Source organism: Bufo bufo, chromosome 8 (assembly GCF_905171765.1).
Source record: "Bufo bufo chromosome 8, aBufBuf1.1, whole genome shotgun sequence".
Lineage (NCBI taxonomy): Eukaryota > Metazoa > Chordata > Amphibia > Anura > Bufonidae > Bufo > Bufo bufo.
The window spans coordinates 21837899-21852570 of NC_053396.1; the positions used below are offsets into that span (position 1 = coordinate 21837899).

Sequence of the window (14672 nt, forward strand, 5' to 3'; positions counted from 1 at the left end):
AGATGGAACCGGTGATATACTGGATCCGTCTCATCTGGTATCATCCGGAATTACGGATATAGTATTTAATTTTTTTCAAAGATCAAAAGCAAAAATAGCTCCTCCTAGGTCCCGGCGCATGTGCAGACCGGAAAACCGGATCCGTCAACGCGGCAATTTCCGGAACACTTGGTACCGAATCCGGCATTAATACATCTCTATGGAAATTAATGCCAGATCCGGCAAGTGCGGAAGTGTTACGGGATTTTGGCCGGAATAAAATACCGTACAAGGGAGGGAATGAAAGACATCCTGATGCATACTGAACGATTTAAGACAAAACTGATGCGTTTTTTTTTTTCCGGTATTGAGACCCTTTACCGGATTTCAATACCGGAAAAGAATAGCACTAGTGTGAAAGTACCCTACATGAAAAATGTCTGGGCGCAGTTAAGATAAGGATTTTGAATTGCCTTCCACATGACAAACATCTGATGTGGTATAAAACGATGAACCACTAAAAGTTCTTTATAATAACAAGGATTGTATGAATCCTGTTTGGCATGAGGTATTTGCACTCCCCCTGTCCTTATGCCCACGTGTGAGGTTGGGACAAGGCCAGCCTTGACAAGACACATGCCTAGATAAACATCATCAATAGGGAAGAACTGGATGTAGTGAGATTCATTGTGGATGGCATGGGCAGTATATCTGGACATGAGAATTCCTCCACCTGCACAGTACGCTGGGTAGTTAGAAGTAGTAACTTGTTCTGGTACATAATATTTGCTTCCAGTATCACGAATAGGTCCAACATTTTCTACCAGCTGACCTACAAAAAGGTGCCTATCTGCTTCATTACTACGTAGGTAGGTGACTACATTAAATGTGTTGACAAATACATCATCATCTCCATTAAAAAAAAAGTTTGCCCCTGGACAGTATTTATCCAGCCACACGTGGAATAGGAACTGTTTCAGTGTCAGGTTAAAAAAGGTGTCATGGAAGTCCCACTGTAGGATATCGCCATATGTTTCACTCTCAGTTTTCAGAAGTTGTCTTAAAGGTTTGTCTTCATTTTTTGAAGTTCCAGAGACAAAAATTCTTCTCACATGAGCACCTCCATAACTAGTTTCCTTCCCCCATGTCTGACGAATTATAGCTCTTCGTTCGTAGTTACCTGGAGAAGATTTTATGGCAAGTAGAAGGAAGATGTCTTTTGACGCTGCTGCACCTCCACACTTCTTTGGCGAGTTAAGGATCTGGGGAAAGCTCCTGCAATGGCTATACCGCAGGAAATCCTGAATATGTGCTGGTAGTTTAAAAAAACCTTTGATACGTTCCACGGTTTTGTTCTCCTGGCATTGTGGGAGCCCCGTAAGATTTTTTATCTCAGTCGGAGCAACAGTAAGGGGGGATGGAATGACACGTTGATGTTCCGTTTTGTTCAGAGTGGGTGGTTCATCTCTATCTTCACCTCGAGGCATGATAAATAGAAGTACAGCAAAACCCACCCCTAGAAGGAAAACGCTCCACAGCTTAATATACGATAGCCTCATGGTGACACTCTACAATAAAAAAAAAACACAAAAGTCACATAACAGGATTCTACGTGTATAAACATGAAAGGGGTTGTCTCATCATGGACAATGGGGGCATATCGCTAGGATATGCCCCTATTTTCTTATAGGCGCTGGGACCCGCACCTATATGGAGAATGGAGCCCCGCAAGGTGGTGGCTGGAGGACACCGGTCCGGCCACCACCAAGCCGGCTCCCCATAGAAGTGAATGGGAGCGCACCGCGCATGCGCGGCCCACGCTCCCATTCATTTCTGTGTGGCTGACAGCGCTCGGCTATTTTCGCCGGCCCCATAGCAAATGAATGGAGGGCGGCTGCGCATGCGCAGTGCGCCCTCCCTCACTTGCGGGGGCCCCGTCCTCCATATAGGCGCGGGTCCCATTATATTGTTATGTCGTAATTTTCATGCGTCATTTATGGCCGCTGCGCATTTAGACAGTCGCAAATGTAGTGTATTAGAAAGTCGCATTTTTGAAAGACGCAAATATATTTAAAAAAGTCGCAAAATAAACTGAAAAGCCGCATTCCTAAATTATTATTTTTTTGCGACTTTCATCGAAATCGGAGTCACAAAAGATCTAGGAGAAGCAACATACACCAGCCAGGAGCTGGTGGAGTTTTGAGCACTTTTACAAATCACATTGATACGTAAAAAGAAAATAAAGTCGCAAATACATAAATCACACTTTGCCAGTGAAAGAACACTAAGCCCCATCAACGAAACAAACGGAAAAAAATAAACACGCACAAAATCTTAGACAAGTTGCAATCATAACAATAAATGCGACTAAGGGCTCGTTCGAACGTGTGATGTCCGCAATGCACGGGCACCGTCCGTGGGGCAGGCGCATTGGGGATCGCAGACCCATTCACTTGAATGGGTCCGCGATCCTTCCGTTCTGAAAAAAGATAGAGCAAGTTCTATCTTTTTGCGGTGCGGAAGCACGGAACGGAACCCCAGAAAGCACTCCGTAATGCTTCCATAGTGTTCCATTCTGTTCTTCTGTTACGCACAGTTCCGCATCTCAGGATTTGCGGACTAATTGAAATTAATGGGTCCACATCCGTGATGCGGAATGGCCACGGAACGGTGCCCGTGTATTGTGGATACGCAAATACGGCAACGGGCTTCACACTAGCCCTAGGGGTACTTTCCCACTAGCGTTGTTAGAATCAGGCAGGCAGTTACGGCAAGCCGTATACAATCGGAGAGCTTTTTTTTTTTTCCTGATCCGGATCATCCGGAATATCAGATCCAGTATTCAAAGATCAAAAGCGAAACTAGCTCCTCCTATATCCTGGCGATGCGGCAATTTCCAAAACACTTGGTACCGGATCCGCTATTAATACATCTCTATTGAAATTAATGTCGGATCCGGCAAGTGCGGTATTGTTCCGGGATTTTACGGTCAAATACCGTACAAGGAACGGAACGGAAGACACCCTGATGCATACTGAACGGATTGCTTTCCATTCAGAATGCATTAGGACAAAACTGATGCGTTTTTTTTTCCGGTGTTGAGTCCCTTTATCGGATTTGAATATCGGAAAAGAATAACGCTAGTGTGAAAGTACCCTACATAAAAAATGTCTGCCCAACACACATGAAATACGACCAAAACAGGCGCAAATCATCATGATAAATGTGCCCCTGCGAGTTTGTCTCCAGTCGATCTCCTGCAGCGAGAAGAGCGCGCTCTGTGTGAGACCTTCAGTGAGGGGCTCAGCATTTGGATACCCACCAATATCAAAACTTTTTTGTTTTAAGTACACAGACACTTAAAAAATCTTTTTATCCCCTTAAGGACCCAGGACGTACCGGTACGTCCTGACTTAAAATCTGTATTCCGGCGCCCCAGGGGTTAATCGGAACGGGATTTCGGCTGAAATCATTCAGCCGGCATCCCGTAACAATGCAGGGGGGGGTCATTTGACCCCCCCGTATCGGCGATCGCAGCAAACCGCAGGTCAATTCAGACCTGCGGTTTGCTGCGCTTTTTGCAGTTTCTGATCCCCGCGGGCCCTGACCGCGGGGATCAGAAACTTTTGAGTGCCTAAAATCATTATTTTTCGCATTAGGTGTCGCATGCAGTGGGGGCGTTGCGGGAGGCGGGCGGTGCGGCAGGCGGGATCGCGATCCCCCGCCCGCCCCCCCATGAATGATCGTTGGCTTCTAGTGGTTATACCAGGGTGCCAGCACATTGCTGGCACCCTGGTATAAACGGCTGACATCTGTGTAGATGTCAGCCGTTTAACCCTTTCCATACCGCGGTCCGTACGGACCGCTGTATGGAAAAAGTTAACTGTCATCGGTCAGGGAGCTCCCTCCCTAGCCATCGGGGGGCTGCTGTGCCTTTGCAGCCCCCCGATCGAGAGGGAGAGAGCCCCCCGACAGCCCCCAGAGAGCCCCCCTCAGCCCTGTGCTTACCCTTCCCCGTCTGCGAAGTTCTGAGCAGACGGGGAAGGTTCCCATGGCAACAGGACGCCTGCTCAGGCGTCCTGCTGTCCATGGTGCTGAACAGATCTGTGCTAAAAGCATAGATCTGTTTAGTGTAAGTAAAATACAGTACAGAACAATATATATTGTACTGTACTGTATTATACAGACATCAGACCCACTGGATCTTCAAGAACAAAAAAGTGAAAAAAGTTAAGATAAAAAAAAAAACATTTATCACTGAATAAAAATAAAAAAAATAAAATACACTACACATATTAGGTATCGCCGCGTCCGTAACGACCTGATCTATAAAATGGTCATGTTACTTTCCCCGCACGGTGAACGCCATAAAAATAAAAAAATAAAAACTATGAGAAAATTGAAATTTTGCCCACCTTACTTCCCAAAAAAGGTAATAAAAGTGATCAAAAAAGTTGCATGTACGCCAAAATAGTACCAATCAAACCGTCATCTCATCCCGCAAAAAATGAGACCCTACTCAAGATAATCGCCCAAAAACGGAAAAAACTATGGCTCTTAGACTATGGAAACACTAAAACATGATTTTTTTTGTTTCAAAAATGAAATCATTGTGTAAAACTTACATAAATAAAAAAAAAGTATACATATTAGGTATCGCCGCGTCCGTATCGACCGGCTCTATAAAAATATCACATGACCTAACCCCTCATGTGACCACCGTAAAAAAATAAAAACAAAAACGGTGTAAAAAAAGCCATTTTTTGCCATCTTATGTCACAAAAAGTGTAATAGCGAGCGATCAAAAAGTCATATGCACCCTAAAATAGTGCCAATCAAACCGTCATCTCATCCCGCAACTGGAAAAAAGTTGCGGGAAAGTTGTAACTGGAAAAAAAATATTAAAATGGAAAATCTGCCAAAAATGTGAAATTTTGAAATTGTGTCTCTATTTTCCATTAAATCTTGTGCAATACCTAAAGGGTTAACAACGTTTGTAAAATCAGTTTTGAATAGCTTGAGGGGTGTAGTTTCTTAGATGGGGTCACTTTTATGGAATTTCTAATCTAGGGGTGCATCAGGGGGCTTCAAATGGGACATGGTGTCAAAAAACCAGTCCAGCAAAACCTGCCTTCCAAAAACCAAACCGCGCACCTTTCACTCTACGCCCTACTGTGTGGCCGTACAGTAGTTTACGGCCACATATGGGGTGTTTCTGTAAACAGCAGAGTCAGGGCAATAAAGATACAGTCTTGTTTGGCTGTTAACCCTTGCTTTGTTAGTGGAAAAAATGGGTTAAAATTGAAAATTAGGCAAAAAAAAGAAATTCTCAAATTTCATCCCCATTTGCCAATAACTCTTGTGCAACACCTAAAGGGTAAACGACGTATGTAAAATCAGTTTTGAATACCTTGAGGGGTGTAGTTTCTTAGATGGGGTCACTTTAAGGGAGTTTCTCCTCTAGGGGTGCTTCAGGGGGCTTCCAATGGAACATGGTGTCAAAAAACCAGTCCATAAAAATCAGCCTTCCAAAAACCATACGGCGCACCTTTCACTCTACGCCCCGCTGTGTGCCCGTACAGTAGTTTACGGCCACATATGGGGTGTTTCTGTAAACGGCAGAGTCAGGGCAATAAAGATACAGTCTTGTTTGGCTGTTAACCCTTGCTTTGTTAGTGGAAAAAATGGGTTAAAATGAAAAATTAGACAAAAAAATTAAATTCTCAAATTTCCTCCCCATTTGCCAATAACTCTTGTGCAACACCTAAAGGGTTAACAATGTATGCAAAATCAGTTTTGAATACCTTGAGGGGTGTAGTTTCTTAGATGGGGTCATTTTTGGGTGGTTTCTATTATGTAAGCCTCGCAAAGTGACTTCAGAGCTGTAGTGGTCCCTAAAAATTGAGTTTTTGTAAATTTCTGAAAAATTTCAAGATTTGCTTCTAAACTTCTAAGCCTTGTAACATCCCCAAAAAATAAAATATCATTCCCAAAACAATTCAAACATGAAGTAGACATATGGGGAATGTAAAGTCATCACAATTTTTTGGGGTATTACTATGTATTACAGAAGTGGAGAAACTGAAACTTTGAAATTTGGAAATTTTTCCAAATTTTTGGTAAATTAGGTATTTTTTTTGTGCAAAAAAAATAATTTTTTTGACTTCATTTTACCAGTGTCATGAAGTACAATATGTGACGAAAAAACAATCTCAGAACGGCCTGGATAAGTCAAAGCGTTTTAAAGTTATGAGCACTTAAAGTGACACTGGTCAGATTTGCAAAAAATGGCCTGGTCCTTAAGGTGAAAATGAGCCCGGTCCTTAAGGGGTTAAGCACTGTAAGTAACCTCAAATGGTTTCCCACCTTTTTTGATTTTTGTTTCCAGCGCCAGTGGCTTCCTTAAACTGCTGATCCGATATTGGCCTGTCCAGGGGATCGGTCTTCAATATCAAAAAGGTGGAAAACCCCTTTAAGAAGCTACAAAAAGAAAAAAAAAAGCACACAATGAAAGTACTGCTGCATTATTTCAATGAATAAGAAATGATACAGAATTCTTGAAATAACAAATTTAACGTAATTTTAAATACGGTATGTGAAACGACAGAAGAAATGCATCCACGCAGAAGGTACAGGCCTGTTGCGAGATACGGGGCAAGCTACTGAACCATGCCTGGATTTACCTGGTATTTTGAGCCTAAGGCCTCTTTCACGCGGGCGTTGCGGGAAAAGGTGCGGGTGCGTTGCGGGAACATGCGAGACGTGGAGGTGCTTTTCTTACAGGCTGGATCGCACACCTGTAAGAAAAGCACCTCCACGTCTATGAGCATGACCATGCTGTAAAATTGGATAGAAGGACTCTAACAATAATCGGAATTATACCGAAGATATACTGTGTCCTTTTCCATTGTGCCGGACGAGCGTTGCGGGAAAAGGTGCGGGTGCGTTGCGGGAACATGCGCGACGTGGAGGTGCTTTTCTTACAGGCTGGATCGCACACCTGTAAGAAAAGCACCTCCACGTCTATGAGCATGACCATGCTGTAAAATTGGATAGAAGGACTCTAACAATAATCGGAATTATACCGAAGATATACTGTGTCCTTTTCCATTGTGCCGGACGAGAATCCCGTTTTGAAACCTCGTGAGATTACGGGTAAGCCAGCTGCAGCTTGAACGGAGCGAGACGCCGGTAGTGTCCCGCGCCGCCTGACTCACGCTCGAAACAGACCGCCCACAACGAGGGAGATAAGAAGCCTTCACAGATAAGCTCAAAACTTACAGTCATTACGGGACTGAACAATAATATTTAGCAAGTAGGTGCATATGACCGGCACCCAACGTCTGCGAAGTATATACCAATATTCCAGTGCATGCAGTCGATCAGAGACTGAATTAGAATATTTCAATCATCTGTCTACATTGATGTCATAAAACCAGCTTATAATATTCGGGAAATATCTGCGAAACAGAACTGCAACCAGAGGTCTCCTGGAAAGGAGGACCTAAGTTATTTATTTCACTCTACAAGTGGATTCCTAGTATTATAAGACGTCAATTGACCTATAGCACTCTGGTACAAACACTATCAACCAGACTGCAATACACTAGATAAAACCATCCTGAGAATTGTATAAATCCGAGGACTATTTAAAGTGCATTAATTGATTTGTTGTATTTGTTTTATTGTATTTTATTGATCAACTGACTTGATTTTTACCCATTCACACGTGTTTATATTGTGATTTAATTAAATTTTATGTACTTTATGATCCAAATGAAGTGTGCTCGCCCATCTTTTTAGCTTTACTATTTACCATATAGAGGGCGGGTGTCCCTCCAATCTGGGTTAGCAGCACCTGTTCCACAGTTCCGTCCAGAGTGAGCCACCGCCCTATTGTTTGTAATTACTGTATATGCCATACGGAAAAACGGAACGGAAATGGAAACACAACGGAAACAAAAAACAGAACAACGGATCCGTGAAAAACGGTCCGCAAAACACTGAAAAAGCCATACGGTCGTGTGAACAAGCCCTAAGGCTGAAAAAAGACATCTGTCCATGTAAGGCCTGTAAGGCCTCCTGCACACGGCCGTTTTTTTTCCCCGTTTACTGGCCGTTTTTTGCGTTCCGTATACGGTCCGTATACGGAACCACGACCGTATGGCATTTTCAGTGTTTTGCGATCCGTTTTTCACGGATCCGTTGTTCCGTTTTTTGGTTCCGTTGTGTTTCCGTTTCTGTTCCGTTTTTCCGTTCCGTTTTTCCGTATGGCATATACAGTATACAGTAATTACATAGAAAAAATTGGGCTGGGCATAAAATTTTCAATAGATGGTTCCGCAAAAATGGAACGGATACGGAAGACATACGGATGCATTTTCATATGTGTTCCGTTTTTTTTGTGGACCCATTGACTTGAATGAGGCCACGGAACGTGATTTGTGGGCAATAATAGGACATGTTCTATCTTTCAACGGAACGGGAAAACGTAAATACGGAAACGGAATGCATACGGAGTACATTCCGTTTTTTTTTGTGGAACCATTGAAATGAATGGTTCCGTATACGGAACGCAAAAAACGGCCACTAAACCGAAAAGAAAAAAACGGTCATGTGCAGGAGGCCTAATACTGTGATTGTGTTTCCTGTAAATTGTGCTTGTATATGAGTTCCAATAAAGTTGCGTAGGGAGGAGGAGGTTCTAACAAGCCTCCCAAGGCTGACTCTGCCCTGCACACAGTACCGAGGAGAAGGAGGTCAGTGTGTGGGTTGTCTGAGGACAAAGCTGCACCTCAGCAGCCATCTTGAAGAGTTACAAAAACTCCAAAGTTTGTTCCATATACCAGCCCATAGAAGGAAAAGATTACAGAAGAACCAGGCAACTCAGAGAGGGAGTGAGAATATTGGAAGGAAAGGAAGGAAACTGTCGTTTATCAGGCTCTAGTCTCCTTTGCATTAGGTGGAGAGATTCTAAGCTACAAGCTGCCCACCATAACCAAGGACAGAAAGGCCACCTGTGAGAATATAGTATTCCTAGAGAGGATACAGAAGTATATGATTATACAGTACAGCAGAGATAGGATATCAGATACACAGCTCAGCAGACAGTTTCACACAGGATAGGATTAGATACATAGTTTTAGACCGGGTCTCAGCTCTCTAGGGCTCACCGTTCCTGAGATATTCCCCAAAAATTACCTGCATTAGCCAATAGAAGCCTGCAAGTCTTTTTCTTCATATCCCAACTGCCATACACATGGTCACATGTCCCTTATCAGCCAGTAGAAGCTTGCAGGCCCTTAGTCTCTACATACACACAGTTTTACTCCAGGTTTCCATAACAACCTAGCCATTTTTCTTCACTGCTGTAGGTCATCTTTAAAGGGGCAGGGAGCTGTAGATGACTGTTAAGGGGGCAGGGGCCACTATTAAAGGGGCAGCTGCTGTGGAGGTCACTGTTAAGGGGGCAGGGGCCACTATTAAATGGGCAGCTGCTGTGGAGGTCACTGTTAAGGGGGCAGGGGCCACTATTAAAGGGGCAGCTGCTGTGGAGGTCACTGTTAAAGGGTCAGGCCGCTGTGGAGGTCACTGTTAAAGGGGCGGACACTGTGGAGGTCACTGTTAAGGGGCAGGGGCCACTATTAAAGGGGCAACTGCTGTGGAGGTCACTGTTAAGGGACAGGTGCTGTGGAGGTCTCTGTTAAGGGGGCAGGGAACAGTGGAGGTCACAGATAAGGGGACGGTCCCCTATGGAGGTCAGTATTAAGGGGCGGGTGCTGTAGAGGTCAATGTTAATGGGGCGGGCCCAGGGGGGGGGTCACTGTCAAGGAAGTGGGGTGCTGTGAAACTCACTGTTAAAGGGGTGGGCTGCTGTGGAGGTCCCATTTTAAGGTGGCGGGGCACTGTGGGGGGGGGGGGGGGTCAGTGTTAAGGGGTGGGGGACTGTGGAGTTCACTGTTATGGGGGATACTGTCTATCTTTTAACGACACATAGGGCTTCAACGATTCATTGATACAAAAAAATCCTCGATGCAGTTTCCCTGCATCGGAGACAAACCTTACTGCGAACGCTCGTTTCTGGCAATCTGCCGTCTAACGGTGCAGCCGATCACCCGATGACCGAGCGTTTATAAAACTGTTGTTCGTGCAGGCAAGTAAATTATTGTTCTGGGCAGCAGATGGTGCGGTCTAAACAGCGATCTGCTGTCCAAAAACATTGCAGCAGTCTGAGGACAAATGATAGCAATAGCGACCACTCAGACTGTGGAGGGGATCACTATCCCCACTGAACAATCGGCTGACTGTTGGGAAGGCTGCTCCTCACCCTGCGTAAACCCATCATTAGTTGCAGATCAGCACGGAGGTGTTCTACATTTTATCTATCACAAGATGACAGATCAAGCAGACGCTTTTCTCCATACTTAGACTATAAAAGGGTTCTCTCACTTCAGTAAATGGTATTTATCATGTAGAGGAAGTCACTCACTGATGCAGTGTATAATGTGATGGAAAAATGAATCCAGCCAGCAAAGGAGACAATATGGACAATCACAATACATTAGTAAATGCCTTCTATTAACTTTGTCTACATGATAAATGACACTTGCTGCAGTGATCAGATCCACAGGCGTTATTTGTGCTATCAAACAGAAAGGCGCACCATAGGGTAATACCATTTAAATCAGGTAAGTATTGATTCCAGAATAAGGCTCACCTTGAAAGGTTGTGCTACCTGTAGGCACAACTCTAGACAGAGCTCATCAAGATGTATCCCAGATGGCGGTTGGTCTTCAGCCACGGGTGGAGGTCTTCTTATCGGAGATGCCTGAAATCCCCAAGCAGATGCAAACTCAGATTCTCCCACGGCGCAAGAAACCAACCACGGTCCAGAATGTTGAAGGTTGAGGTCTTTATTGCAGATATACATCACATTGAAATATATAGTAGATAAATGGAAAAAAATTTTTAGAAAAATTGAAAAATATATAATATTAAATAATAATAGTGATGATAATAATAATATATAAAAATACAAAAAAATATAAATTATAAATGAGAAAAGATATTGCATCAATTTAAATAGATCTCCCACACGGAGTGGTTTTATAGGGATTGAATCTTGAGCCAGAAGGCTAGTCTGATGGTCCGCTATAAGTATCCCTTAATCTTGATGTAATAATAATACCAAGTAATCACCATGACCGGAAGTAGACGAATAATAACATAAGGCTGTCACAATTCTTCGTAGGTTAATTTCAAACGCCTCATTTAAACCATGGGGATTCAGACAATTGAGTTTGTACATCCAAAACATCTCACATCTCCTCAGTGTCTGGATAGAATTGCGTCAGTTTACATGGATTGGGTATGATCGAAAGACCTGAAAAGAGGCCCTGGTGAGGCCCTAGTGGTGGTCTGCGGCATGTCTGGAGACGCTATGCTGTAGAAACTTCTTTTTAATATTTGATTGGTGCTTGTTTGGATAGTCCGTCCTATGTACTGTAAACCACATGGACATTCTAATAGGTAAATGACATTACTTGATCCGCAGTCTAGATGTTGCTTGATTGAGAAAACGTCCCCATTAAATTTACTGCGGAATGAGGTGGATATGCGTATAGAGATACAACATAGACATTTAGGTTGATTACACTCGTAGCTTCCTGGTGGTCCAGAGAGAGATATCCTATTGGGGGAACCTGTCTTATTTTGTGTTTGAGTCCGCAGTTTGCTCGGGGCTAGTACATTTTTTAGGGTTAAGGCTCTCCTAAATGTAAGTGGGGGGTGAGTGGGTAGCGTTTTTCCTACATAAGGATCTCTTTTGAGGATATGACAATATTGGGGTGAGACTTGTTAGCTTTTTCTATATTACGTCACAGTTATTGATTCTGATTACACAGCTATGCCTATTAAAGGGGTTGTCCGGGTTCAGAGCTGAACCCGGACATATCTCCATTTTCACCCAGGCAGCCCCCCCTGAGTTGATCATCATGGACTACTGAATACAGCAACAGAGTCGGCAGGTAAGAACACCAGAACACACACTTACCTGCCGCAGCCACCACGACTGGAACCCGTGCATATGTACAGGTGCCCACAAACCAAATAGGACACCGTACAAACAACACCACACACCGGAATCCAGCACACCTGATACTGCCCAGGCCCCATACAGCAAGGTGCAAGGCAGCACTGCATCCTGACTTATGGTTCACCCCTCCGGGAAACCAGCCCCCTTCTGGAGGGACAACACACACAGGGAAACGTCTTGCACTCATGCAGGGACAAACACCAACAACATCCCAGACATGTAACAACAAACAAGACGTACAACAAACCCTGAACATAAACCCACACCGAACATACAAGTGAGGTTGGGTACATAGAGGATACAAGGGAGACAAAGGAATGACATTGCTAAGAGACCTTGATGTCCAACAAGGTGGCCCTTATGGAAACCACAAACTACACGTTGCCAAAAGACGACTCTGCACGGAAACCGCGTCACAGTCAAACACCAATATGACCGTGACAATAGCATATGTTGTATTGCAATTAAGGTATGACCTTATTATAAAATCATTACCATTTGCGGTAGATCTAAATGATTTAGCCACCACAGTATGATCACAACATATGCATTTACCATGTCCACATCCAACCTTTCGTTGTTAACCAATTTGGCTGCAATAATGCTATGTGATATAGCGATATATATTTTCCCACTCTAGAATTTATTTTGTGTCGAATATTGGTGTTTTTAGCTAATTAGTTACGGTATATAACTTTTAAACAGAAGAGTTGATGCATGTGATTGGCAGCGTCTTATTTGGGTCACATGACAGCCCAATTAAGGGCACAGGTGTTGACCCACTTTATATGCCGCGCTCAGTTGTGTCTTCAGCATGTCATGAGTAAGGGCTTATATACCTGACAGCCCGAAACGCGTAGACTAAGACTGGTTGGACTGGATGTTTCATTTTTAACCACGCTAATAAAGTACTGTTGAAACTTTTTGCGAAATTGAGCTGGATGTTCGTTTTCTGTTTTCTATTTTATATATATATATGATCAATTAATAAATAAAAGATTCAAGTGACATGGATAAGGTCTCTCTGGATTCCTCCAAATGAAGTGTGCCTGTCTACAGTTATAAATTAATCGATAGAATAGTTGATTACTAAAATAATCCATAGCTGTCAGAACACAGCAACACAAAGCAAATTTATTTTCAAAGTTTCTTTTTAAAACTAGCAAAGCATAAGAAAAACAATAATTGTCCTGACCCAAAGAATAAACGTAACATGTCCGTTTTAGCATTCATTAAAGGAAACATAACCTAAAAAAACCATGGCCGAATTGGAGTTTTTTTTTTTCAGTTTCAGTTTTAGTACCTAATATGGTGAATTAATACATATACACATAGAATAATGGTGGAATCCAATAATTCTCAAAGAATAATATTACTAGATGCCCTAAAATTTTTTATTGTATATACACATATTTATACTGCAGTAGCTAGAACAGCCGTTTAGGGTTTTCTGGGAATATTAACTATCAAGGGAAGGAGTCCCATCACATTCGTGAAAGATTTATATTACCTGCTCCCTACCACTTCAGTCCTGCACGTTGGCTCCTGTTCCTACATCTTCAGTCCACGGTTTGTTTTTGTCTGGCCAGGGTATGGACACTTTGGGACACTTCCCTGGTGAATCAGTCAGTAGCTGCAGTGGTGCACGTGGCTTTGTCCAGATGATGGAGGAAAAGGAGCAGGACCAAAGAGCTGGGGAACAGGCAAGTACTAATCTTTAAAGGGAACCTGTCACCGGGATTTTGGGTATAAAGCCAAGGACATGGGTTGCTAGATGGCCGCTAGCACATCCGCAATACCCAGTCCCCATAGCTCTGTGTGCTTTTATTGTGTAAAAAAAAGATTTGATACATATGCAAATTAACCTGAGATGAGTCCTGTACGTGAGATGAGTCCAGTGGCGGATCCAGAGCCTGGTCTCGGGAGGGGCACTTTCAGATTATTTTCTGTCCGCCGCCACAAAACAATGGTGCTTATAGAACACACTACACAGTGTAGCGGTATACTGTATATTGTGGGGCACAGTGTAGAGGTATACTGTATATTGTGGGGCACAGTGTAGCGGTATACTGTATATTGTGGGGCACAGTGTAGGCTATATGTGTAGAATATAAACATATTCCACATGAAAACTTACAATTACTTGACTTGGCCCTTGGGGATCTCGGACACGACTTCAACACTTGGCCGGGGGCTCGGCGGAGCTGATGTGTTTTATCCTAATGAGAAAGATTTCATAATAAGGATTTGGAGAAGGGGCAGAGGGATAGCAGAGCAGGGAGAGGCTGGTGCTGCTACTAGGGGGTCATACCTGTCACGACCATGGTCATGGTCGTGACTCCTTGGGAGCCGCATGCAGTTGCCCGCGGTTTGGGTGTTGTGTCAACCGCAGCTGGGGGCACTTAGTTGTATGCCTCAAGTGCGGTTGCCGTGGACAACAGATATGCGTGCGGTTGTCTTTGGCAACGTGTAGTTTTGTGTATGCACTTTGTCTGTTTGTTGTGCACGAGGTTATGTTTGTATGCACTGTGACACCTCCCTTCACTTGTAGTTGTCCGCGGTAACGTCTGGTGTTGTGTGCATGTGATGGCAGTGTCTC

At 43.6% G+C, this 14672-nt stretch overlaps 1 protein-coding gene across 1 annotated transcript; it reads right to left on the reverse strand.

Annotated features, from left to right (window-relative positions):
* Nucleotides 1–381: 381 nt before the first annotated feature.
* Nucleotides 382–14242, reverse strand: LOC121009144 (acetylgalactosaminyl-O-glycosyl-glycoprotein beta-1,3-N-acetylglucosaminyltransferase-like). Its single transcript, XM_040442042.1, has 3 exons — nucleotides 14211–14242; nucleotides 10697–10890; nucleotides 382–1547 (listed from the first exon to the last, which is right to left on the reverse strand). Exon 3 carries the CDS (start codon nucleotides 1536–1538, stop codon nucleotides 405–407), a length of 1134 nt encoding a protein of 377 aa, XP_040297976.1. The 5' UTR covers nucleotides 1539–1547; nucleotides 10697–10890; nucleotides 14211–14242; the 3' UTR covers nucleotides 382–404.
* Between the last annotated feature and the right edge of the window lie 430 nt (nucleotides 14243–14672).